The 21,479-nt window shown below is 37.0% G+C and overlaps 3 protein-coding genes across 3 annotated transcripts; 1 reads left to right on the top strand and 2 right to left on the bottom strand.

Moving 5' to 3' along the window:
• The first annotated feature begins 413 nt into the window (after positions 1–413).
• Positions 414–8,383, top strand: LOC110769517 (mannosyl-oligosaccharide glucosidase GCS1-like). Its single transcript, XM_021973516.2, has 22 exons — positions 414–817; positions 899–972; positions 1,302–1,553; positions 1,910–2,084; positions 2,468–2,554; positions 2,669–2,737; positions 2,881–2,977; positions 3,322–3,404; positions 4,010–4,117; positions 4,809–4,930; positions 5,122–5,229; positions 5,320–5,393; positions 5,659–5,784; positions 6,009–6,076; positions 6,280–6,429; positions 6,506–6,556; positions 6,783–6,839; positions 7,210–7,359; positions 7,446–7,537; positions 7,657–7,766; positions 7,885–7,948; positions 8,053–8,383. The coding sequence occupies exons 1-22, from the start codon at positions 539–541 to the stop codon at positions 8,192–8,194; spliced, it is 2,538 nt and encodes an 845-aa protein (XP_021829208.2). The 5' UTR covers positions 414–538; the 3' UTR covers positions 8,195–8,383.
• Positions 8,384–8,767: 384 nt separating this feature from the next.
• On the bottom strand, positions 8,768–12,111 carry LOC110769525 (nuclear pore complex protein). Its single transcript, XM_021973527.2, has 9 exons — positions 11,467–12,111; positions 11,315–11,368; positions 10,984–11,043; positions 10,767–10,877; positions 10,024–10,089; positions 9,858–9,944; positions 9,458–9,559; positions 9,218–9,367; positions 8,768–9,035 (listed from the first exon to the last, which is right to left on the bottom strand). Exons 1-9 carry the CDS (start codon positions 11,920–11,922, stop codon positions 8,913–8,915), a joined length of 1,209 nt encoding a protein of 402 aa, XP_021829219.1. The 5' UTR covers positions 11,923–12,111; the 3' UTR covers positions 8,768–8,912.
• A 2,460-nt stretch (positions 12,112–14,571) lies between these two features.
• LOC110769587 (Galactose oxidase/kelch repeat superfamily protein) lies at positions 14,572–16,220 on the bottom strand. Its single transcript, XM_021973599.2, has 2 exons — positions 15,544–16,220; positions 14,572–15,432 (listed from the first exon to the last, which is right to left on the bottom strand). Exons 1-2 carry the CDS (start codon positions 16,071–16,073, stop codon positions 14,805–14,807), a joined length of 1,158 nt encoding a protein of 385 aa, XP_021829291.2. The 5' UTR covers positions 16,074–16,220; the 3' UTR covers positions 14,572–14,804.
• Positions 16,221–21,479: the final 5,259 nt, after the last annotated feature.

The raw sequence follows: 21,479 nt of genomic DNA, 5'->3' as shown, positions 1-21,479 counted from the left end.
CTACGTAAAGGTACCAGCCACTGCCCCGAAATCCTTCCGGATGAAAATGAATAAATTACCCCTACTTCGAGGGCAAAATCGGAAATTCATAATTCTTGAAATTAATTAATTCACTATTCCTTTATTTTGGGTCGGGATGTTACAAAATGGATCATAACGGGTTGATCTGAAAATTACCAAATTATTAATCGTGCGGATTCAAGTCGTGTTTTTTCCGTGCGGGTTTCGAGTCGTGTAATGGGTCGTGTAGGAAATTGCCACCTCTAAGAAATGGTACGAAGAAAAAACAAAAACAAATTGGAAAATTATAGAACCGAACACGTGGCGTAGAGGCAGGTGCAGAGAAATTGGAGCGAAGTTTTTAAAGTCCCACAAGTATCGAGTATTGGCTCCAATTTAGTGGGCCGAGCATTCGGGCCCATTCATTTCCATCTTCTGGTCTTTGTTTGGTTTAGAGAAGAAGAGAAGAGAGAATAAGCAGACTGAGCTGAGACTCTCTCAGTCAAGAAGACTCGAGCCGATAACAGTGAGGTCTACAATGGCTGGAGCTGGAAGAAGAAGTGCTCGAAGCAGAGCTAGCTCCTCTAGAGACGACGACGATACAAAGCCCAATTTGAGGCCACCCAGAGGTAGAGGTAGGAATCATACTTCAATTGGAATTTTCAACGTCGATCTCAGAGTCCTGCTAGGGCTTAGCGTGATCGCCTTCTTCGCCATCTTGTTTTTGATCTATAACCTCATCAACCCCATCGAACAAGCTCAGACGCCTAGGGTTGTCACGCCCTTCCCTGCTCCAAAGCTCATGGACCTTCCTCAGGTATAGTGTGATTCGTTTTTTACTTGTTGATTGTTGCGTGTATTTTCTGAGGTGATCATGCTTTGTTCCGGGTTGTGGCAGTTTCAAGGTGAGCACAAGGAGAGCTTGTATTGGGGAACATATCGGCCTAACGTTTATCTCGGAATCCGCGCCAGGTGTGTACTTGCCATTGCCTAACATATTGTTTTTTGTTGATGTTCTTGTGTAAATTTATGTCCGTTAATTATGATTTTCGTAATCCGTTTTGTATTTTCAGGTATTTTGAGCATAAATTTATGTTGCACAGTAAATTTTGTTATTCAAGTCACTAAAACTGGGCACTTGCTCACATTGTTAATCAACATCTGTTTCCTGATATGCTTGATCTTTCACTTTATATCATTTCGTTATATTCACAGATGCTTCATTTTGTTCCTTTATGTATTTATACTTAAAGGATTGCAAATGATGTTGTGGTGGTAATTATAGCTGTTGCACCTGGCAGGGCTCCTCGATCTTTGATAGCCGGGTTAATGTGGATTAGTATAAAGGATGGGAGATATGTCATGCGGCATGTTTGCCAAGATTCTGATGAATTGAGCAAATATGGTTGGGAACAACATGATGGGCGCAATTTTGGACATCAAGTCATTGTTGACCAGGACATGAACTTGGCCACAAGTTTCTTGAAATCCAAGGGCGAAGACAGTGGCTATGGAGGAGATTGGGCAGTTCGACTTGATGTGCAGAACCACAAGTAAATAGCCTGACTTAATTCTATAACTTTTGCTTTATCAAATGCATAGGGTATATGCAAAGTGTGAGGGGGTTTGAGCATTGAATGGAAGGTGTGAGGACTATACATACAAGTATACTGATATAATGCAGAGCAACCTTTAGATTTTCTCTTCATTTCTTTGTTGAGCGTTGGGACCCTTCCCAGGTGGGGGAAAGGCCGATGGCAATTTTGTTTCTAACTGTAGCATCGAATTTCCCAGGCATACTTTATTCATGTACATTGCATCCTAGAACTGACAGAATTAGGCTATCTGATTTAGCCAAACACTATTCATGAATCTGTTATTGACTCTTTTCATCATGCTTCTTTCACAGATCTAAGGGGTATGAGGAACTTTCGTCAAGTGCACATCTCTTTTTCTATCTGGCCGATGAAGATGGGAATGCTCTAAATATAGGTGGAGATACCTTGGGGATTCATGAGAACTCTCTCCTCGCCTCTGGTTCACGTATGGACATTGGAAGTTGGCAGCTACATCTTAAATCACTGGTAATCTTATGGTGAAGATAAAAAATATTTCTTTATTTTGAATGAAAATGTCATATGATGAGGAAACTAGGAAATATATTTTCATGAACCTCAAGTATTCTTGGTCTACCTCCTTAACTTAAGAACCGTTGGTGCCATAGATTATCATGGTTTTTGTGGTATTCATGTTAAATATTAGTTAAAACTAATGAATTACTGAACAGTTCATCACATTTGTGGATGAAATCATATGCTTGCTTACATCCAAGTATTTATGCTAAAATTTTACCTCATGTCTGTATGAAAATTCAGTGTCAGTTCCGTTCAATCCACATTCAGTTGATGTATATTGTTGAAGGCCTCCAGTGCTGATCGGTGACATACTTCTCTGTGTTTCTTTCCAGGATGATTTGGAAGTTCATTATGCTGGTTTTAAGACGCCTCATGTTCACAACTTATCTGATCTTGTCCAGGAAAATCTTGGACTACAAGTATGTCAGATTTCCTTGACATCATTTTATTATATCTAGACAAAATATCCAGATTTTTAATATCTATCACAAATCTTGCCTTGACTGCCTGGGATTTCTCTTCCATGTTTCTAGGTTAGGAAGTTTGGTCGACTGCAGCTACCTGACACATCTGATGATTCTCCAAATATTCTAGTTTTTCAGGTATATACTCATGGTGGTAAAGAGTACTGGATAATTATTTGGGAAATATCATAGTAGTTTAACTAATCATTGTGTCATTATGTTTCACGCTTCATTTTATCTTTCTCATCTGCATTCTTCTGTGGTTTCCCATTCTTATGCAGATTTCTGCTAGGACTCCTTTCAGGACAGATGTTGCATTCATATCTGGAACTGGGTTGGAAAGTCCAAGACTAGAAGAACGTGTCGGCAGCCATACAGGTTCCTCTTCGATTTAATCTTGATAAGTAACAATGTTAGAAGCACAGAGGGGTTCCACTAAGTACAAAAATAGTATATAAGAGAAACTCGGTAAATGTGAGAGAACATTCTTTCAAAAGAAATTAAAGCTAGCTCCAGAACTGAAGTTCTATAGTCAGGCTTCCATTAAGGGATCATTAAGACTGAATCATTGTTGAACCCAAGGTTATTCTGCCAAGGCTTAAAGCTATTATTTCCTTCAATTTGGGTTTTGTCAATGACCAGAAATTAGAATTTTAATTTCTTCTATTCTTTAATCTCCATGTGTGTGCCTTTAACTTTTAGTTAGTTACTCTATAATCAAGGTTCCTCACTGACGAGTCAACTGAAGGAGAAGCAAAGGGAATTTGACGCAAAATTTGAGAAGAGCTTTAATCTGGTTGACAAGGTATTCTGGAAATCAGCTTCCGAGGATAATGCATTTTGTTACAAACTAATGCATTGGGCTTGCTATTTGAATGTCTTGTTTGAAGCGAAATATTTATATGAAGTCACACAATTACATGAAATTACATGAGTACTGTTCTATGATATTCTTCTGATTTTGGATGACATGGTGAAAAAAATTATGCCAATTCAGCAAGTTACTTTAATCTGAAAGCTAGTCCATCATTTTGAATACTCTGTTGAATCTCTTTGTGTGATGTTTGGGACATATCGAAGTCTTCACTGTATTTTGGCCCCACAGAAAAAATGCCTTTATTGCATTGATGCCTTCCCACATCCTCTAGCTTCATGATACTTCTTATGATTTCTGGATTTGAATTTTAGTTTTGAGAATCCCATGTCTTGCATGTCAGCATGACAGTTGAAGCTGATGTTCTATATATGCGGTTACAAACACTGAATTTAAATTTTTTTGCCAAACTGAGATAGTTATGTGCATCAGAGTTTCACTTAAGCTGATCTATTAAAAAAAAAAGAGTTTCACTTAAGCTGATTAAATATTATTGGCAACAAATGACTTCTGAACTCATGTTATTATGCTTTCAGCTTGATTCTGAATCTATTGTTGCTGGTAAAGCTGCTATAGGAAACTTGTTGGGTGGCATTGGCTACTTCTTCGGACAGTCAAAAATAGCCATATCTGGGAATATGAATGTAAGTTGTTGGTTACTTCGATGGGCTACCTGTCCTTCTTTCAATACTTTTTATTTTTCCTCTGATTTCAAACTTTGTTTTTTTTTACAAACGAATTGAGTTCAATTTCCATATTTCCTCCTTTGTTTTCATCATTTAGGGAAAATAAGATCTCTTAGAGCATGTCATGTTGGTTACTTCGATGGGCTACCTGTCCTTTCAATACTTTTTATTTTTCCTCTGTTTTCAAATTTTGTTTTTTTACAAATGAATTGAGTTCAATTTCCATTTTTCCTCCTTTGTTTTCATAATTTAGGGAAAATAAGATCTCTTGGAGCATGTCATGTGGCTAATTGCATGATCACCCAAAAGCAGATGCTAATGATTCCTGCTTAACTTAATGAAATTCATCTCTTTTGCTTCCAAATAAGAGAAAGTGCAAGAATCACAAACCAGGATGTTCGTAAAATAGGATGTGATATCAACGGGGTTCGATCACAATAAGTATTATCTGACTGGGCTTTAACAGAGCAGTTAATTTACAGTGACCAAATTTGTGAGAATCTTTGGCTGCATCAGTTAAATTTTGTACTTATTTGAAAGAATAGTTATTTTTTATACTTATTTGAAAGAATAGTTATTTTTTATACTTATTGATCACATCAATGTGGACATCTGACAAAATCATACAGTTGGCCATTTCCTCTTGCAGCCGGGAAATCATGATGATTCTATTTTATATTGGCCTGCTGAGCTTTATACAGCTGTTCCAAGTCGGCCCTTCTTTCCAAGGGGATTTTTGTGGGATGAAGGCTTTCATCAGCTTTTGGTCTGGTGAGTTGCCTCATGTTTTTCAGTCTGCATGTTACTCCCATTTTGACCTAATTCCAGCTGCTGCCTTTGCAATTTCTGGAAAGAAAAAAATAATACTAAAATATGAAGTTAAATACCTTATGTTAGTGTCCTATCTATCCACTATTGGAAAATGGCAACTCTTTCATATATGTATCTTCAATGTCAATCAGGCGTTGGGATATCCATATTTCCTTGGACATCATAGGACACTGGTTAGATCTGATGAATATTGATGGATGGATTCCGCGTGAGCAAATTTTAGGTGCTGAAGCTCTAAGGTGATATTCTTGTTCAAATATGCGTATAAGTTCAGGTCTTAGATTTTGTAAATGGAAGTAGTATGTAAGCTTTTTCTGGGGTACCTGCAGTAAAGTCCCCAGTGATTATGTTGTTCAGATTCCAACAAATGGAAATCCACCAGCTCTACTTTTAGCATTAAATGGTAAGTGAGTTTTTTTTTTTCCTTCTATTAAACTTTCTGTCCATGGAAATGTAGTTTTCAGTTTGACGCTTTTATGCTAAGAAAATTTTATTTTGTTATCTGTGTCCCCATATATTTGACTTTAGACTTTTCAAGAAAACAATATGACTTGAGACATCATTGTTAGAATTAGAATTTTGACGTCCTAGTTTCTTCCCATATACCTCAGAATGTATGTTGTCTACTTGAAAATTTTGTTGGCTGGCTGAAAGTTTGCTTCTGACAGACCTAGTTCATGGCGTAAAGATAAACAAGTTTACTGCTGCTGAAACCGATGCGATCTCTTCATTCCTAGAACGAGCTTTTGTTCGCCTAGAAGCATGGTTTCAATGGTTCAACACTACCCAGTCAGGTATATAAGGGTTTTGTCACTCTTTAGTCTGCCATGGATTTTTCTTTATAGGCAGGGTTGTGAGACATGAGTTTATGGTCTGTTATTCTACTCAAGGGCACATATGTGGTAACTCATTACTGAGTATGTGCTTGTATGTCTGTTATAACTCATTACTAGAATCAATTTTCCTTTTTGACAATTGGAACTTTTTATTTATTTGGAGTATGATTCTATGAACACAGGGAAGGAAGTTGGCAGCTACTACTGGCATGGGAGAGACCACACAACAACTAGGGAATTAAACCCGAAGGTTCTGTTTTATAGAAATTCTTACTCTGTTAAGGACTTTATATTCAACAAGATTTGTTTCTCCTTTTGTTTTAAATCTTAGCAAGAATGTGGTATTATTTTGGGAATGATATGCCAGAGTTGCTCAATTTCGGATCAAATTAGGAAAACCTTCCTGTTTAAAGACACCGGTAGTTAACTTAGATTTTATTATGGCATCTCCAGACGCTGACTTCTGGATTGGATGATTATCCACGTGCTTCTCACCCGAGTGAGGATGAACGCCATGTAGATCTTAGATGCTGGATGCTACTTGCAGCAGATTGCATGCATTCCATTGCAGAGCTGTTTGAGAAGGAAAATAAATCTGGAAAGGTATGTGAGTGAAACAAGTACATTTGGAAACACTACTGGGATATTCCAGTTATTTAACATTTAAAAAATGATGCAGGAATACGGTAATACGGTTAAGTTACTCTCGGATTTTGAAATTCTGAATCAGGTTAGTTTTTCGTTATCATATTTAAAGTTTGTTGTTGTATATTCACCCTGACACATTTGACTGCAATATGTATTTCCCAGCCATCATTTTGTTTTTTGGTGCGGGGTTTTGGGGGGAGGGGGGATTGAAGGCATTTATTATCATGTTCAATAAGGAAATGTGCTCGGTTAATTACTATTTTAGTTCATTGTTTTTATGTCGTATATTTTTTTTAATGTTTCAACAGATGCACTATGATGATGCATATGGAACTTATCTTGATTTTGGAAATCATACGGAAAAGGTAAGCTGCTTGCTGGTAATCAATATAATCCCTTTTTTCTTCTCTTCTGTGATGTTTTCACAAGCATTATTTGCACGTGGTACATGGGTTCCTCATGATTCTAGTTAATATCTTGATATAAGAACAAGAGTCAAAACTGCCCATAAGTGAATAAAGATGATTTGTTTTGGGACTACAAATTTCTTATAGCATGCTAGCATGTGCTGTCATGTCTAATAGGTTTAGATAAATTATGTCGTCCAATAGATGGTTTGGTAGCCTGCTGGGTCTAATGTCCATTGCATAAATATTACAAGGTGGATAGCTTTTTTGCTTTTCAATATTTACAATATTTGCATGCTAATATTGGGCATTGATTTGATCATACTAGGTTCGTTTAGTTTGGAAAGAAACGACGGTAGGACACAATTATGCAACTCGAGAGCTCGTGAGGGAGGTATTAGAAAGCCCCAAATTGGGACTGGTTCCTCATATCGGCCCTGTTAGTCTTTTCCCCTTCATTGCAAGGATTATTCCAGCAGTAAGTAGTGTCATCTGGTTGCAAAGATAATATTTTGCCAATTATATCCTTTGAGTATAGATTTCTCATGTTTATAAATCGCACAGGATTCAAGGATTTTGGAAAAACAGCTAGACCTTATATCGAACCGTAGTATCTTATGGACAAAGTTTGGACTCCGTTCTCTTGCCAAAACAAGGTGATCATGCAAAAAGAGAATGTCAAATTTATTGGTGTTCTTGGTAGAATTCATTTTCTCTGACTTTTGAAGACTCTGTGAAGTCTAAAGCACAAAATATTTCGTCTTTTATACGACAGTTCCTTGTACATGAAATACAATACAGAACATGATGCTCCTTATTGGAGGGGTCCAATATGGATGAACATGAATTACATGATTCTTTCATCACTCCATCATTACTCTGGAGGTACGTACCCTAACCCCTCCACTGACTGATAATAGAAAAAGAATCGTCCTGCAAGCTTTATCCCTTCTTTTATTACCGTCTTATTGCATGAATTTTCTTCTTGTTTGAATTGTTCCAGTGGATGGGCCATATAGGGAAAAAGCGAGAACCATCTACGAAGACTTGAGAGGCAATTTGATTAGGTATTGTGGACATTTTCTACCCATTTGATGCCTATTGATTTGCATTTGCTCATGCTTAATCTATTATATTTTATGGATTTAAATGCATTTCCCCCGTGCTGCAGAAATGTGGTTCAGAATTATCACAAAAATGGGTTCTTCCGGGAACAATATGATCAGAGGAATGGCAAGGGAAAAGGTGCCCGCGTATTTAATGGCTGGACATCTCTTGTATTATTAATCATGGCAGAAGCTTACCCCAGCTAGCTATAGGACATCGTAGAAAAAATCCATAGTGGAAAGAAAATGAAATTTAGGAAAATGCTCTAGTTATAGTTTATCAATGAGACAGACCAGCAAGCGTTGTATTATTTGAAATTTTCTAGATTCTGTTGTAGGAAAATGCTCTTATAAAAGAATGCAAATGTAAAACAATCCCCGTTTTTCTTTTATCAATTATCCGGGTGGTCCAATAAAGCGAAGAGGACTCTTGAATGATTCGGCATGTAAAGACCAATGGACTTCATATGAGGCCCGCAATTGTCCCTGGGCCCATGTTCAGACCAATGGTCATGTGAGGCCCAAATAGCCCCATATGGAGCACAATTGGAGGCCCATTACTAGACCATTAGTCATGCCGGCCCGTAACAAGACTCATGGTCATTCAAGGCCCAATTCGGGCCCAATTCAGGCCCACTTCAGGCCCATTTATAGATCTAATGCGGGCTTGTATAGGTCCAAAGCAGGGCCAATCCCGTAAATAGTGCACATACTTTTCTGTTTATTTTTTTGTTTCATTAAGTTCTTTGGTGGCAATGCAAGTAGATCCTAGAGTCAATATTCATTGCAAAAGATGCAAGTGGATAAATGAGTTCCGTCTCTGATCATCCAAAATGATTTCCAGAATTCCACTCAAAACTACCCTGCCGCTGGTTACCAAATTAAACGCATAAAATTACAGTTGACAAACCGTCATTTTGCCGCCTTAGCTCATAATCATATTCTCCGTAGTTTCTGTCTCCTCGGCCATTATAATCTCCATGTCCCTAATATCGCGCTTCAAAACATTGCCCAGTCTTGCAATGGCTTCTGTCTGCTGTTGTAAGACCTGTCCCACAAAAATGAACTTTCAGTTGACCAATCTCACATCATAAGTTGTCAAATAAAGACATGTACTGCAATAATTCCTAAAGGACAGCATTGCAGAACTACATCAATAGGAAACTACACAGACGGTTACTCGCAGAAGGTGACATAAAATAGAAGCTTTCGAAACTAGTCCACTCTCACCTCTTGCATATCAGCAAGACTCTGTTCATGTATTTTGGTTGATCCTGGAAGACAGACTAAACCACCAGCACCAATAGCATTTTCTTGGACACGGGATATGGTTACCAGGTTTTGTACCCTCCTAGATAGCTCAGCTCCCGATCCTTTCAACTGGAAATCCAACTGCTTATTAGTATCTTCACCTAATGACAAACAGGGAGTAGGATGCATAGAAGGGATAAAGGGCAAGAGAAAAAGAACCTGTCTAGTAATTGCAGCTAACTTCTCAGCCAATTCTGCTTCACCTTTCATTAAAGGCAGCCGAAAACCCTTGCCCTCAAGTGCCTCCAGTAGTCTCATCACCTTTTGGAATAGCACAAGGAGATTAAAAGAGGTCAAAACACTTGCAGAGATACAAAATGCATAAGCTACCCACACAATAATGATTTAAACCCGTGAAACAGACAACTATTTCAGGTCCAACCCATACAACTGACAACAACTAGATGTTTGTTACAAGGCCAAATTGCAATGAAGCTATTTTAGTCTAAGCCAACTTAAAAACCACAGAGGGACAACAAAGAAGTACAATGAGTGTCAACCTTAATTTACAGACTCATTCTTTACAGTTCCTTAAATATTTAGCAGAAACTGTACCCACCCTCAAAAGGCGCCTTTGAAGACCTTGTTCTTTTTGTCTCATTCTTTCGATCCAAGGAAGAGTGTCAGCTTGAAAATGCCTTTGAAGCTGCAAATGACAGAGGACGTGAAAACTATTTTCAAATTTGTATGATAAAAGTAGATGAACGTATGAGCTAAAAAGATACCATCTTGACATTGCTTTGGGTCATTTGCAATCTCTCAGCATCTGAAAGAAGGACTTCATCTTGGAGCTGCATCAGCTCATTTTGACAACATCAGACTTCAGTAAATGATGACAAGGAGTACAGGTGCAAAATCCTCAAAACTGATCACTTTCATTTTATTATCATAGTTTCTTCATGCAAATAAATATTGATCAATCGAAGTAACACAAATAGCTTTTAATCAGTAAGTTCTCCAAATATATATGTTTGTGTCGCCATGCAAGACCAAAATATTTCATTTGCCTTTTCCCCATCTTAAGAGCTATCAACACAAAGTTATTGCAACTGCATTGATTCCTAAACCCTTTTTGTTCTACTCAAACCATATGTTTTTCGGAAAGGAAATTCTACTCAAACCATATTAACTCAATACTTGCATCATGGTAGTGATCCAACTATAGGCACGTAATTTGACAGAAAACTTTTTGTGACGGCAACTCTGGTTGGTAACCAACAAATTTTTAAATTTTTATCCGAAATTTCAGTCAGTAAATGCCACAACAGAACCTTTGCACTGTAACATCTTCACAAAAATTGGCATTCACGAACACCAACCAGTGAATTTGTTACTTAAAAACTCAAAACATTACTCAAATGCACTCTTTCCAAGTATTTATTGGTCAGCGTCTCAGCATCAACAATAAAAAAGAACATGCAAAAATACTCCTAATAATATCTCTATGCTTAAAACTAACAACAATTACCTTCAAGCGTTGCGAAAGATCTTTAAAACCCTGAACAAGCTGAGGCCACAGGCGTTCCCTGTCAGTACTTTCCAGACCTTCAAGCTTCCCCATAGCCTCTGCCCACATTATCTGACAATGCAAACTATTCTCCAAACTTAGCCGAAATAAAAAGATTAACAAAAAAACAGATAATAGCACTAACAATCAGGAAATAAAAGGTAAACAATAAACTCACATCTGATACACCAGCAGGCTTCACCCTGAACTGCGGATCGGTTACACTAAACAGCAAATGCTGCAAAATTCAAGACAGTTAATCATTCCTCAAATGAATCTCCAAAACTAGGTTGCTTAAAACCAATGGGAAGATAAGAAGCTGGGGTTTTACTCAAACATGAACTTCACCATTCAGTTCCTTCTAAAACAAGCATAATTTCACAACCTTACTTTCATTATTTTTCATCTGTTTTCCAACAAATGAAACAGACAAGCATATAGATCAGGGGCGGGAAACCACTGCATTCGAAAATCTAACAAACTGAATAAAGAAGACAAGAAAAACAAACCTTAAAAGCATATTTAGGGTTTCCAGGCTCATCCTTGTAAGCGTCAACAATTGCCTGGCGCAGAAAATCAAAAACGTCAAATCAAAACATATCGAGTGAGCTAGGGTTAGGGATTTGAAGTGAAAAAACAAAAGGTAAAAGGAAAACCTTACTTGAATATCACGATCGGCGAGAGAGAAGGGGAGAGGAGCAACAGGAGCCATCTGAGTAGTCAATTGAGAATTAGGGAAGGGAGTCGGCTGCTGTGGCGAAGTGAACGGACTCTGAAACCCAAAGCCACCAGCAGACTGAGGTTGTTGAAACGACGGCGTCTGCTGTTGTTGCTGTTGTTGCTGTTGAGTTTGAGAAGAGAATGGAGTGGCGAAGAAGGAGCCGCCAAAGCCACCAGTGGAAAATGAAGACGACGACGGAGTTCCAAAGGCTGGGGTCGAAGGAGTGAAGAAGCTTGGGGTTGAAGACGGCGTGCCGAAGGCTGGGGTTGACGATGGCATCCCGAAGGCCGGGGTTGACGACGGCGTCCCGAAGGCCGAGGTTGACGACGGCGTTCCGAAGACTGAGGTTGACGATGACAGGCCGAAAGGAGAAGAGGAAGCTTGAGCTCCGAACATTGTCGCTGCTGAAATTCTGCTCTCGTGGTTGAACGCAGAGAGAGACTAGAGAGTGTGGACTGTGGATTTGTGAATTGTTAGACGCAGCTCAGCTGTTCGACGTTTTGCTTGCGTATTTGTTTGGGTATTTTGAGAGCGCGAGCGCGCAATAAGCAGTGTGCGCCTTTTTTTTTTCCCCTCCTTCACATCACTCGAAAGAACATTTAGGGCCCGTTGTCGGAGAGTGTTTTCAGAGAATATTTTCAGAGAATGAAAACAAGAAAACGAATTTGCATTTTCAGGAAATGAAAATGCGTCTGTAATTAATTAGAAAACATCTTCAGAAAACAAAAACAATGAAAATGTGTCTGGTAGTACAATTGTTTTTCAGGTGTATTTTTTATAATTTCATTTCTAATTTTTTTTCATTATGATATTTTAGAGGAATTATTATATGTGAGTTATTTTCAAGAGTATTTTTGCTAATTTCAGCTTTTTTTAATTTTAAAATTCTGCTATTTTTCAAAGACAAAAATTTATAAACAATAAAAAAATGTATAATTTAACAAATAAAAAATTCTAATGTTTTTTTTTAAAGACAAACATTATCTTTATCTCATTTCTTTTTTCTCTTTCTCTCTCTTTCTTTATCCCTTTCCTTCCTTCCCAGGCCCGTGCCCTTCTTCTTTCTTTTTTTCTTTCTCTTTTCCTATTTTCTTCTTCTTTTCTTTCCCAGACAGTTTCTTTTTTCTTTCTTTCTTCCTTTTTCACTATTTTCTCTTCTCTTCTTCTTCCTCTCTTAATTTTTTCTTTTCTTCTTCTTCCTCTCTTATTTTTTCTTTTCTTCTTCCTCTCTCTGATTCTTCCTCTTCATACCCATCCTCTTTCTGTTTTCATTTGTTAATGGTTGGTGGTGGTTCGATTGGGTGGTGATAGTGGTTCAACTGGGTTTGTGGCAGTTATGGTTCGACTGCTTTGGTGGTGATCGTGCTTTGGAGGTGCCGGTGCGGCAAACTAGACGATGGGTCTGGATCGGTGGAGATGGGTTTCCACAGTGGTGCTCCTCAGTTGAATTTTTTTTTCTTGGTTTGGTGTGCTTGATAAGTAAATCAAGATCTCAGATATTTTAGAAGAAGAATAGCTATGGAGAATTTCAAAGACAAGAATCGACGTTGATTGGTGAAAGAGAGATGGAAAAAATGAATTATCGTATGGACTGAAAACGAAAACAACATATTTTCGTTTTCAACTTTTGTTCATGAATTGGATTTGTTTTTGGAAAACATTTTTAGGGAAAACAAAAATGTTCCACCGAACATATATTTTCCAGAAAACATGAAATGAAAACAGAAAACAGGCAATGAAAACGATACCGAACGCTACCTTATTTTTTCGCGTGAATGTGAAAAGAATAAATTCATAATTTTTATGGTTTTTTTTTTTCTGTTAAAATAATTTTGAGTTGCCAGTTTAAGTGAGTTAGGACAATTATTACTAGCCGAAATTTAGCAATGCTACATGAGCTTATCACGATCTTCTGATTTGTCTTTTTAATTTTCAATTTGGCCGTAATCTTTTAATTTATTCCTCTCTCTTTTTGTTCAAAGTGTCAATTTATTCCCAATCATCAAATTTATCACATTTTTCGTTAATTTTCTTACTCTTTTTTTTTTTTTTTTATAGTACAAGTCATAGTCTAAACTATAAGAGATGAAGAATTCTCTCACACACACAACTATGATGTCATGGAAATTTGAATATGAGATCTCTAATCTGCAAGTCAAGCCCTTTTTCATTGGGCTAGACCCTATTGTCGGAAAATAACTCATAATTTAAAAAATACAGGTTAAATTGATACGTATTAAAAGATTAAGAGAGAACCAAAACCAAATTGAAAGTACATAAAAGTAAATAAAATCTGGAGTTCATGGGTATTGCAAAAAATTTCCCTTATTACAAATATTTCAAATGGCTTCTCGGAGTGTTTTTTTTTATTTTTTATTTTAATAAAGAAAATTAAATGGGGAGAGACTTTTTTTTTTTTTTGATGAGAATGGGGAGAGACTTTGAACATGTAACTTGTGAGCTTTCACTGTTGGGAAGAAGATTAGTAAATTAAAAGTTAGTTGGTAAACAGGGGACAATTTTTGACGTAGGCCAAAGAGCCAACTTACAAGTTATATCAATGGTTTGAAGCATCTAGTTTTGATGTCGCAAAGATTCCAAACAATTTTAGGACAAATTCAAATGGAATCACGCCTGCTAATAATTCGTAATGCGTTCGTAAACTGAACTAAATTTGACACGAGAATGGAAGGAGAGTTGATAGAGGAACTGAAAGAGTTACTCTGTTGTTTTGTATTCATATCCTTGCAACACCAACCTCGTACATGTAATTTTGTGACTCATCAATTAGCCAAATTTACTTTATCTTGTAATAGGGACCTAGTTGGCTTCACTCTTACCTTCAGGATGATTTTTGTTCTTTACGTTCTAATGTTGAATAAAGTCATTGGCCTTTGGCCTTTAATTGAAAATAAATAAATAACTTACTGATTTATGATTAATAAGAATTTTTATGCAACCACATATTTTAGCAAACTGGAGGTCCCACTTTTTGAAGTAGGCAGGCACTGCATACGTGCAAAGAAGATAAATCCCAGTCGAACATAAACAAATGCAAGGAAGTTGATTGATAAAAGAGAGCAGTCCCAAACTAGACTTGACTGACTTCTAGGCAATGCAAGAAGAACATTAAGTGTTATTGCTTGTCCTAATCCAGGCAAACAGAACAAGCACAATTATCAGTAATTATTTAAAATCCTAATCCAATCAATGCAAGAAGTGCGCCAACTTTGTTTTCTAGTCTCTTACGAAGGTTCTCTAACTTTCGGGCACACGTTTCACACCTTGATCGTAACACAGCAAAAGCATGGACCAGACGGCTTTACCTCAGAAGTCTGCCACTCTGATCCTGGGGTTGCATTTGGATCATACAACAAAGTACGGTAACCAGGTTCCTCCTCAAGTGAAAATAGCAGAAGTTTCTCACCTAGTATCCCAAACCGGAACTTTATACTTGTGCTTCCAGTCAATGGGATCTGTACCATCTCCCATGAATTGTCCTCTGGATTGTAAATTGAAAGCTTCCGCTGGTTCTTCCACTCCAAACAGAATAGCTTCTTTTCCAGCACAGCGTGAGCAGTGACCATGACACAACCATTCTTCATCTCACACCAAGTGTGCTTCTCGGGGTCGTAGACATCAACAAACTTTGAATTTCCAATAGTGAAGCTTGACCTTCCGCCCATAACATACAGCTTTCCTTCAAATCCACAGGCAAAGCAACCATATCGTGGGCGGCGAAGACTCTCAATCAGGGTCCAAGTATCTGTGTCAGGATTGTACACCTCGGCACTAGAGAGACTGCTCCCATCTATACCAAATCCTCCAACTGCGTAGATCATTCCACTCACTTCTGCACAAGCGAAGTCATGTCGAGCCACATTCAGGCTTGCTAATTTTCCCCACCTACAATTACAATCATATATGTCAACAACAACAAAATGGCAGAAAGGTGATTAAGAAAAGATTGGATTATTATGAGCTTAAGCTGAATGAGCAAATCACAGAGAAAAATACCTGTTGAGGCAAGAATCATATTGGTAAACATCTTCTGATGCAACACTGGTCCCGCTGGTCACAGAATATCCACCAATGACAAGAAGCTTTCCACTGAGAACTACCACCCCAAACCCAGATCTCATTGGACCAGGCATTGAAGGAAGAATATGGTGCTTGCGTCCGAGGCAATCTAAAACCTCCCAGTGGCTTGGCTTTCCTAGAGAATCTGTTGTTAACACATAGAGCCACTCCTCAAGAACCCCAGCTAGTTGTCGCACAGTGATGAGTTCTTTGCTTTGAATAAAATGCCTCCATTTCTTACACACACCACTCATAACAGGGAAGTCGGAACGAGGAACAAGAGCAAGGCAATGTTTTGCTATGTCATCTGGCAGTCCCGGTAGAATGGGGCTGTCAAAATCATCTACGACTAGAGAAGTCAAACTACAATAGCTTTTTGAACGAATTGGTGTATCTTGCATGACCAAATTGGATAAACACATGTTTGGTTCTCTGAATCTCTTATTTTCACTCACAAAACCCGGCATTCTTTAGATTGAGAAACTATGCAAATCAAAAGAGATGCAGGTTATCTTGGTATGACCAGTTAGGTATCACCCAAAAATGCGTACACTTTATGATAGCAGACATTTGTTTAAAGGAATTCGTGATATCCGTCACCTATAGGGATTCTACAAGACCAAGGCATAAAGGATGTTGCAGAACGCATCACATGAGCAGTATATGCTGGCAATTTCCTGTGTTTTTTCCAGTCGGATTCAAATTCCATAACAGAAGTTCTGCTCCCAGAGTAGTTGCTCCCTAATTTATATCTTCCCCCACGCATTGCCCAAGTATCTGCATATCGCAGTGCAAAATTAGTGCCGCCTCCTTTCAAGAATAGGAACAAGAAGTAATAAACATTTCATCTGTAGTCGTGGAGTAAGATAAGCTGAAGAAATCATACCAGTCCAGGCCATAAACTTGGCAGGTTTTAGCCCCCAGTTACTTCCATGTATCCAGGACAGGTTGATAATCACCTGAACAAATCATAAATGCGGACGAAAATTCAATTCAAAGATTACCATAACATAATTTTAGCACTTCAAAAATATAAGGCATTGATCCAGATAGCAGCAACCGAAATTCAATAAAACACACAATACTCAAATTCCATTTGAAAATCACTTTCAGGCGGAAGTGTCCTATATATCTGTGCACACCATTACAGATAAAAAAAAAAGAAGAAAATACCCCCCCTTGTTCACCAAAAAAAAAAGAAGAAGAAAATACCTTTAAAGGGGTAAACTTCTGAGAGGATATATCATAAATGATCCATTCACCACAGAAAAAAAAAAGAGAAAAACATGACAGGCTGATACGATCATACAAGTGATGAAAAGATCAACCACCGGTCTTCGTAGTCAAGGCCGGCAGCACAACTATTTGGGAAGGGCCAAGGGAGAAACCTACCCACTTTGTTTATTAGCTACTTTGATTTCTTTTCTTTAACTTAAATTTTCTCTTTTTAAAAGGAAAAAAAGGGTAGTAGCTAGACCGGATCTAATATCCTTCCCCAGAAACAACAAAAATGGAGCTCAGATAACTAGATCTAATAACAATTAAATTATCATGGGGTGGGTGACATAATGGAAAATTTTAATCCAGTCAAAGTAGAAAACCATCAATTGAGAACTTGAAATGTGAGCACATATGCAAGAATTTCAGCTCATGGCAGCTAAAACAGCTCTGATAACAACAAATTCTGAATGAAATCTGAATAAACAAATCACCAACATGTTGAACCAATCAGAATCAAATCTATGTTCATTTGGGTTAGCTAAGCTAAGCTGCTAATAGTGAAACAAGCATAATCCATGCATAAATAGAAGCATAAATTCATGAGCTTGTTCATTACAAGACAAACAGAAGGAAAAAAGTAAATGGAAGCTGAACCTGATCAGGAAATGTTGAGGATCTCATGCGAAAGAAAAGCCTATAAATTAGAAAAGCAAAGCATACCAAATCTGAGATAAAGAGAGATGACAATGGAGATTACCTGAAAAAGAGGAGATTATTCACTAAGGTGTGTTAGAATTTGGAGTGAGAATTTTATAGGTGGATAAAAATAGGGTGATGGGAATTTGGGAGGGTGAGGTGGTTGTGGGAGAGAAAGATGAGGATTTATAGGACCCGAAATGCAAGGGAGGAGGAAGAAGTAGGAGGGGAAGGATAAAACTGACAACAAACCCCGACCACGTCAGAATGAGATTTCCCTCACAACTGGTAAGCGAAAGAGACGACCTTGGTTGTGTTCCCGAAATAAAGGGAAAAATAATATGTTTTTTTATTTCTCGTGTTATCTTTTTTATTTATTTTTTATTTGATTGTCGAGAATAGAAAAATGGGATATTTCTAACATGTATGTACTCGGACTGTGATTTCTGTGTGCACGATCTCAGCGGAGCAGTGGGGCTTCTTCTATTGCTCCGAATGTCAACGTGTCAGTCAGATAAGTGATGAACGAGTTTATAAACGGAAAATACTTCCCTCATTATCAGGTAAGAAAAAGCTCATACATTCATGCTAATAGATGTGTAACATGTGTGTAGAAGTTTTTTATTTTATGTTTTTGATGAATTAGTGTTACATATGTGTTAAACTATGATTCGTAGAAAGAATGAGTATCGTCTTACAAGTAAAGAGGCAAGTAGTGTTCTTCCTAAATTGATTTTTGAGATATTTAGTTATATACTCATTCTTAGCACTAAAACTATAAATAAACACTACATCATTTAATTTCTATAAACAAACTCAAAAAATGACAGCTGACCTTATTAAATTTAATTTTGATTATTAAATTACTTTGATGCCCTATTCAGTGTTTTAAGCTTTTTTATGAGATTTTGGGATTGAGTTTGTTTTAAAAGATCAATGACAGTTTTGTAATTTAAAATAAGTTAAAAGTCTTTTTGTTATGTTGTAAATGGATTTTTGGTGTGTTTCTAAAGTCTATTTCATATATAGTTTTTTTTATAATTTAGGATCCTATATTGGGTATGATAGTGAATCTCCTTTGATTTTTTTGTATATTTCTTGTTTTGTTTTCTTTTAAGTGAATATTTTTTTTTGCAGAGGATAATACAGTTGGGACATAATGGGAAGATTGGACAGTTAAGATCAAGAGGATAGATGGGACATTGGGAAATTCAACCTCACCAATTGATGACATTTTGGATGTCTGCAAAGTTTAAGAGGATCAACTGGTTTTGGATTCATTGGCCAATAAATAAATAAATAAATAATATAACATAATTTTTCTAAATTAAAATTAAAATGTGTTCCAAATTAAATCAACTCAAATCCATTATTGAGCTAATTTTATCAAATTCAAATATAGTATCTTTCCAACATTGCATGCATGACACATAATTATATCATATCATATCATATCATATCATTCAAAAATTGTCATATCTCATCACATGTGAACCCTATGTCATATAAAAAGTGGGGAAAATGTTGATAATTCATCAAGTTCGTGTAATTCAATGTGGGGAATTTAAGCAAGTTGACGGATATTTTCGTTGGCCGGTGAGTTCGGAGCAGCACTTTGGTAATTTAAAAGGTCACCATCTTAATATACCGTTCTCTGTTTGGTGAAACTGGTCCTGTTCTTTTAGAAATCAAATTTTGGATATCATTCCTTCACCTTCAATTACTTCAATTACAAGCAAGTGTATGTGAAATAATATTATTAGAACCCGTTTGATAATCATTTCAATTGAAAAATCATATGTATTTGACTACAAAAAAATGTATGATATTTTTCTTTTAAAAACGACACGAGTTTCTCCAAAATTGATGGGTTGAAAACTCTAGAGAATCTGAAATACATGGCAGCTGTTGCAATGCTAGTCATATTCCAAACACATGAATCTGATAAGAACTAGAACTAGAGATACTTGGTTTTGAGCATCTTGCTTGAAATGGACAAGAACTGATTCTCAGTGTTTGAGGGCATCAACTCTCAGCTCTCAAGAGCCACAGAAACATACGTGTGGTCTTCTCTATTAAAACAGTCAATTTCAACATAAATCCATCACACTCTCTCAAAATCTGCCACCTGGTAGGTTAATAATACTTTAACTAAAATCCCATCATCCTGGGTCATTCAATTTCAAAAATAGGGGAAGAAATGAAAATTGACATCTAATATTAATTCATTCAATTTTATCTCATAATTTGGCGTTTACTTAATTACATATGTGCCAACGGGTTAGCTTCATGAAAAATGGCATTAATTTTCAGAATAGTGATCTCAACGTTCAAACCCCTATAACACGTTTGTAGTGTGTATGAAACCACCTCATTTTGTAATACAGACTATCATTTATATCTTTTTTAAAAAAAATTACATCTGTTGTTGGGCATTGACGTAATTTCTGTTTGGATTTGCGGCATTTTGCTGGTTATTGACGTAAGGTCGCTGTCTATTGCTGTCGTGGGGATATTTGAGTGGGTCAAGTCTTTAGACTGTGAAGTCTGGGTCGAAGTTGACGGCGGATGGGCCATTGGATGGGGTAGGGGGACCACGTTGAAGCGGACGGAAGGAATCGATCGATGGATCATGAGCCATTGCTTGTCATTAGCGTCACATTCTCTCACTGTCTCGCATTATTCAAATTTTATTTTTATAATATAATGTTTTGTTTTGTGTCTACAAAATCACGCATAAAATGTAATTTAGATAATTTAGATAATAATCCATTTATTTTTATATAATCATGCGTTCACATTGCCTTTCCACTTGAGCTATTTAACTATCGGACTTGCGAGTCCGCGTGGTTTGAGACTCGGCAAAACTTGTTGAACATCACAAGTCGAACTTTTTGGAAATAAATCAAAATCCTCTCCTCAACCACCCATCTACGAAGTGTTTGCATTTTCTGGGAAATTAAATATTTTCCTAATTGTTTGTTTATAAAATATTGGTCAAGCTAACCTTCATAAGTTCATCCCGCATCAAACCTTAAAGAAGTATTTTTGCTTTCTTATGATTACCAGTGAAAAACCCTAATTTCAATTCTTGGCTCGTTTGAATAATACATAAAATATCTCCAACGTCCTATGTTTTTTGTTTGTTTATGATCCATAATTACCAAAATATGATGTATTTGGTAGGTACGAAATTAAATTGTGGTCCTTATGTAGGTAAATGGAGCTACCTATACCAAATAGAGTTTATAACATAAAGCCATGACAAATTGACAAATTGATACAAAGAAACCCAGTCATGGGAACCTTCCAAGTTCCAAAGAATCAATTGAGATAGAAAAGAAGCGTGGGTCACCTAATACCACAAGCCTTCAATATTATCTACCATAATTGCAATCCTGCCGCCCAAAACTACAAAATCTAATCTAGTACAAATATAATATGCAGGCTAGCTACTGTGTCTCGACGGCTGGTGTTTGCTTGCCACTGCTGCTCGACAAGAAAGAGTGGCACGCTTTTGTCGGTTTGTGCTTTTGCTTAGTGGAGAATCTCAACATGTCAATACGTTATTTTTGGTGGTTATATGTGCTGCTACGCTATGCTATGGATATTTGGAGAAAAATTGATTGATTGGAAATAGCAAAACAGTATTATTCTGATGATATATAAATTTTATATATCATATATTTGACCTAGTGGGCATCATCCTTGCTTGCAACGGCTTTAGGAGTATGTAGTTTTTTGGGGGTTTAAACAATATCAGTCCAATGGGTTTACTTAATTAGCTTTTTTTTTTAAAGAGGACAACCACATTATTTGCTTTATATTTTGAAGTGGCAACTTATGTTTAAATTGAGATACCTAATCTAAAATGCCTCTGTACCAAACATCTACTCTCTCCTTGGGTTGAAAATCAAAATCCAGTTTGGGAAGAAACCAAAGAAATGTCTTGTTAT

This window comes from Prunus avium, chromosome 1, assembly GCF_965620075.1.
Source record: "Prunus avium chromosome 1, drPruAviu1.hap1.1, whole genome shotgun sequence".
Lineage (NCBI taxonomy): Eukaryota > Viridiplantae > Streptophyta > Magnoliopsida > Rosales > Rosaceae > Prunus > Prunus avium.
Note: the sequence above shows the minus strand (reverse complement) of the source record. Positions and strands in the feature narration are given on the sequence as shown.

Coding starts and splice junctions, on each gene's coding strand:
- LOC110769517 (XM_021973516.2), top strand. CDS start 539: ATGGCTGGAGCTGGAAGAAGAAGTGCTCGAAGCAGAGCTAGCTCCTCT. Junction 973..1,301: donor TATCTCGGAATCCGCGCCAG/GTGTGTACTTGC, acceptor TGCACCTGGCAG/GGCTCCTCGATCTTTGATAG. Junction 7,949..8,052: donor TTGAGAGGCAATTTGATTAG/GTATTGTGGACA, acceptor CCCGTGCTGCAG/AAATGTGGTTCAGAATTATC.
- LOC110769525 (XM_021973527.2), bottom strand. CDS start 11,922: ATGTTCGGAGCTCAAGCTTCCTCTTCTCCTTTCGGCCTGTCATCGTCA. Junction 9,945..10,023: donor CCCAAAGCAATGTCAAGATG/GTATCTTTTTAG, acceptor TGTCATTTGCAG/CTTCAAAGGCATTTTCAAGC. Junction 9,560..9,857: donor TTCAAAGGCGCCTTTTGAGG/GTGGGTACAGTT, acceptor CTATTCCAAAAG/GTGATGAGACTACTGGAGGC.
- LOC110769587 (XM_021973599.2), bottom strand. CDS start 16,073: ATGCCGGGTTTTGTGAGTGAAAATAAGAGATTCAGAGAACCAAACATG. Junction 15,433..15,543: donor TATGATTCTTGCCTCAACAG/GTATTTTTCTCT, acceptor TTGTAATTGTAG/GTGGGGAAAATTAGCAAGCC.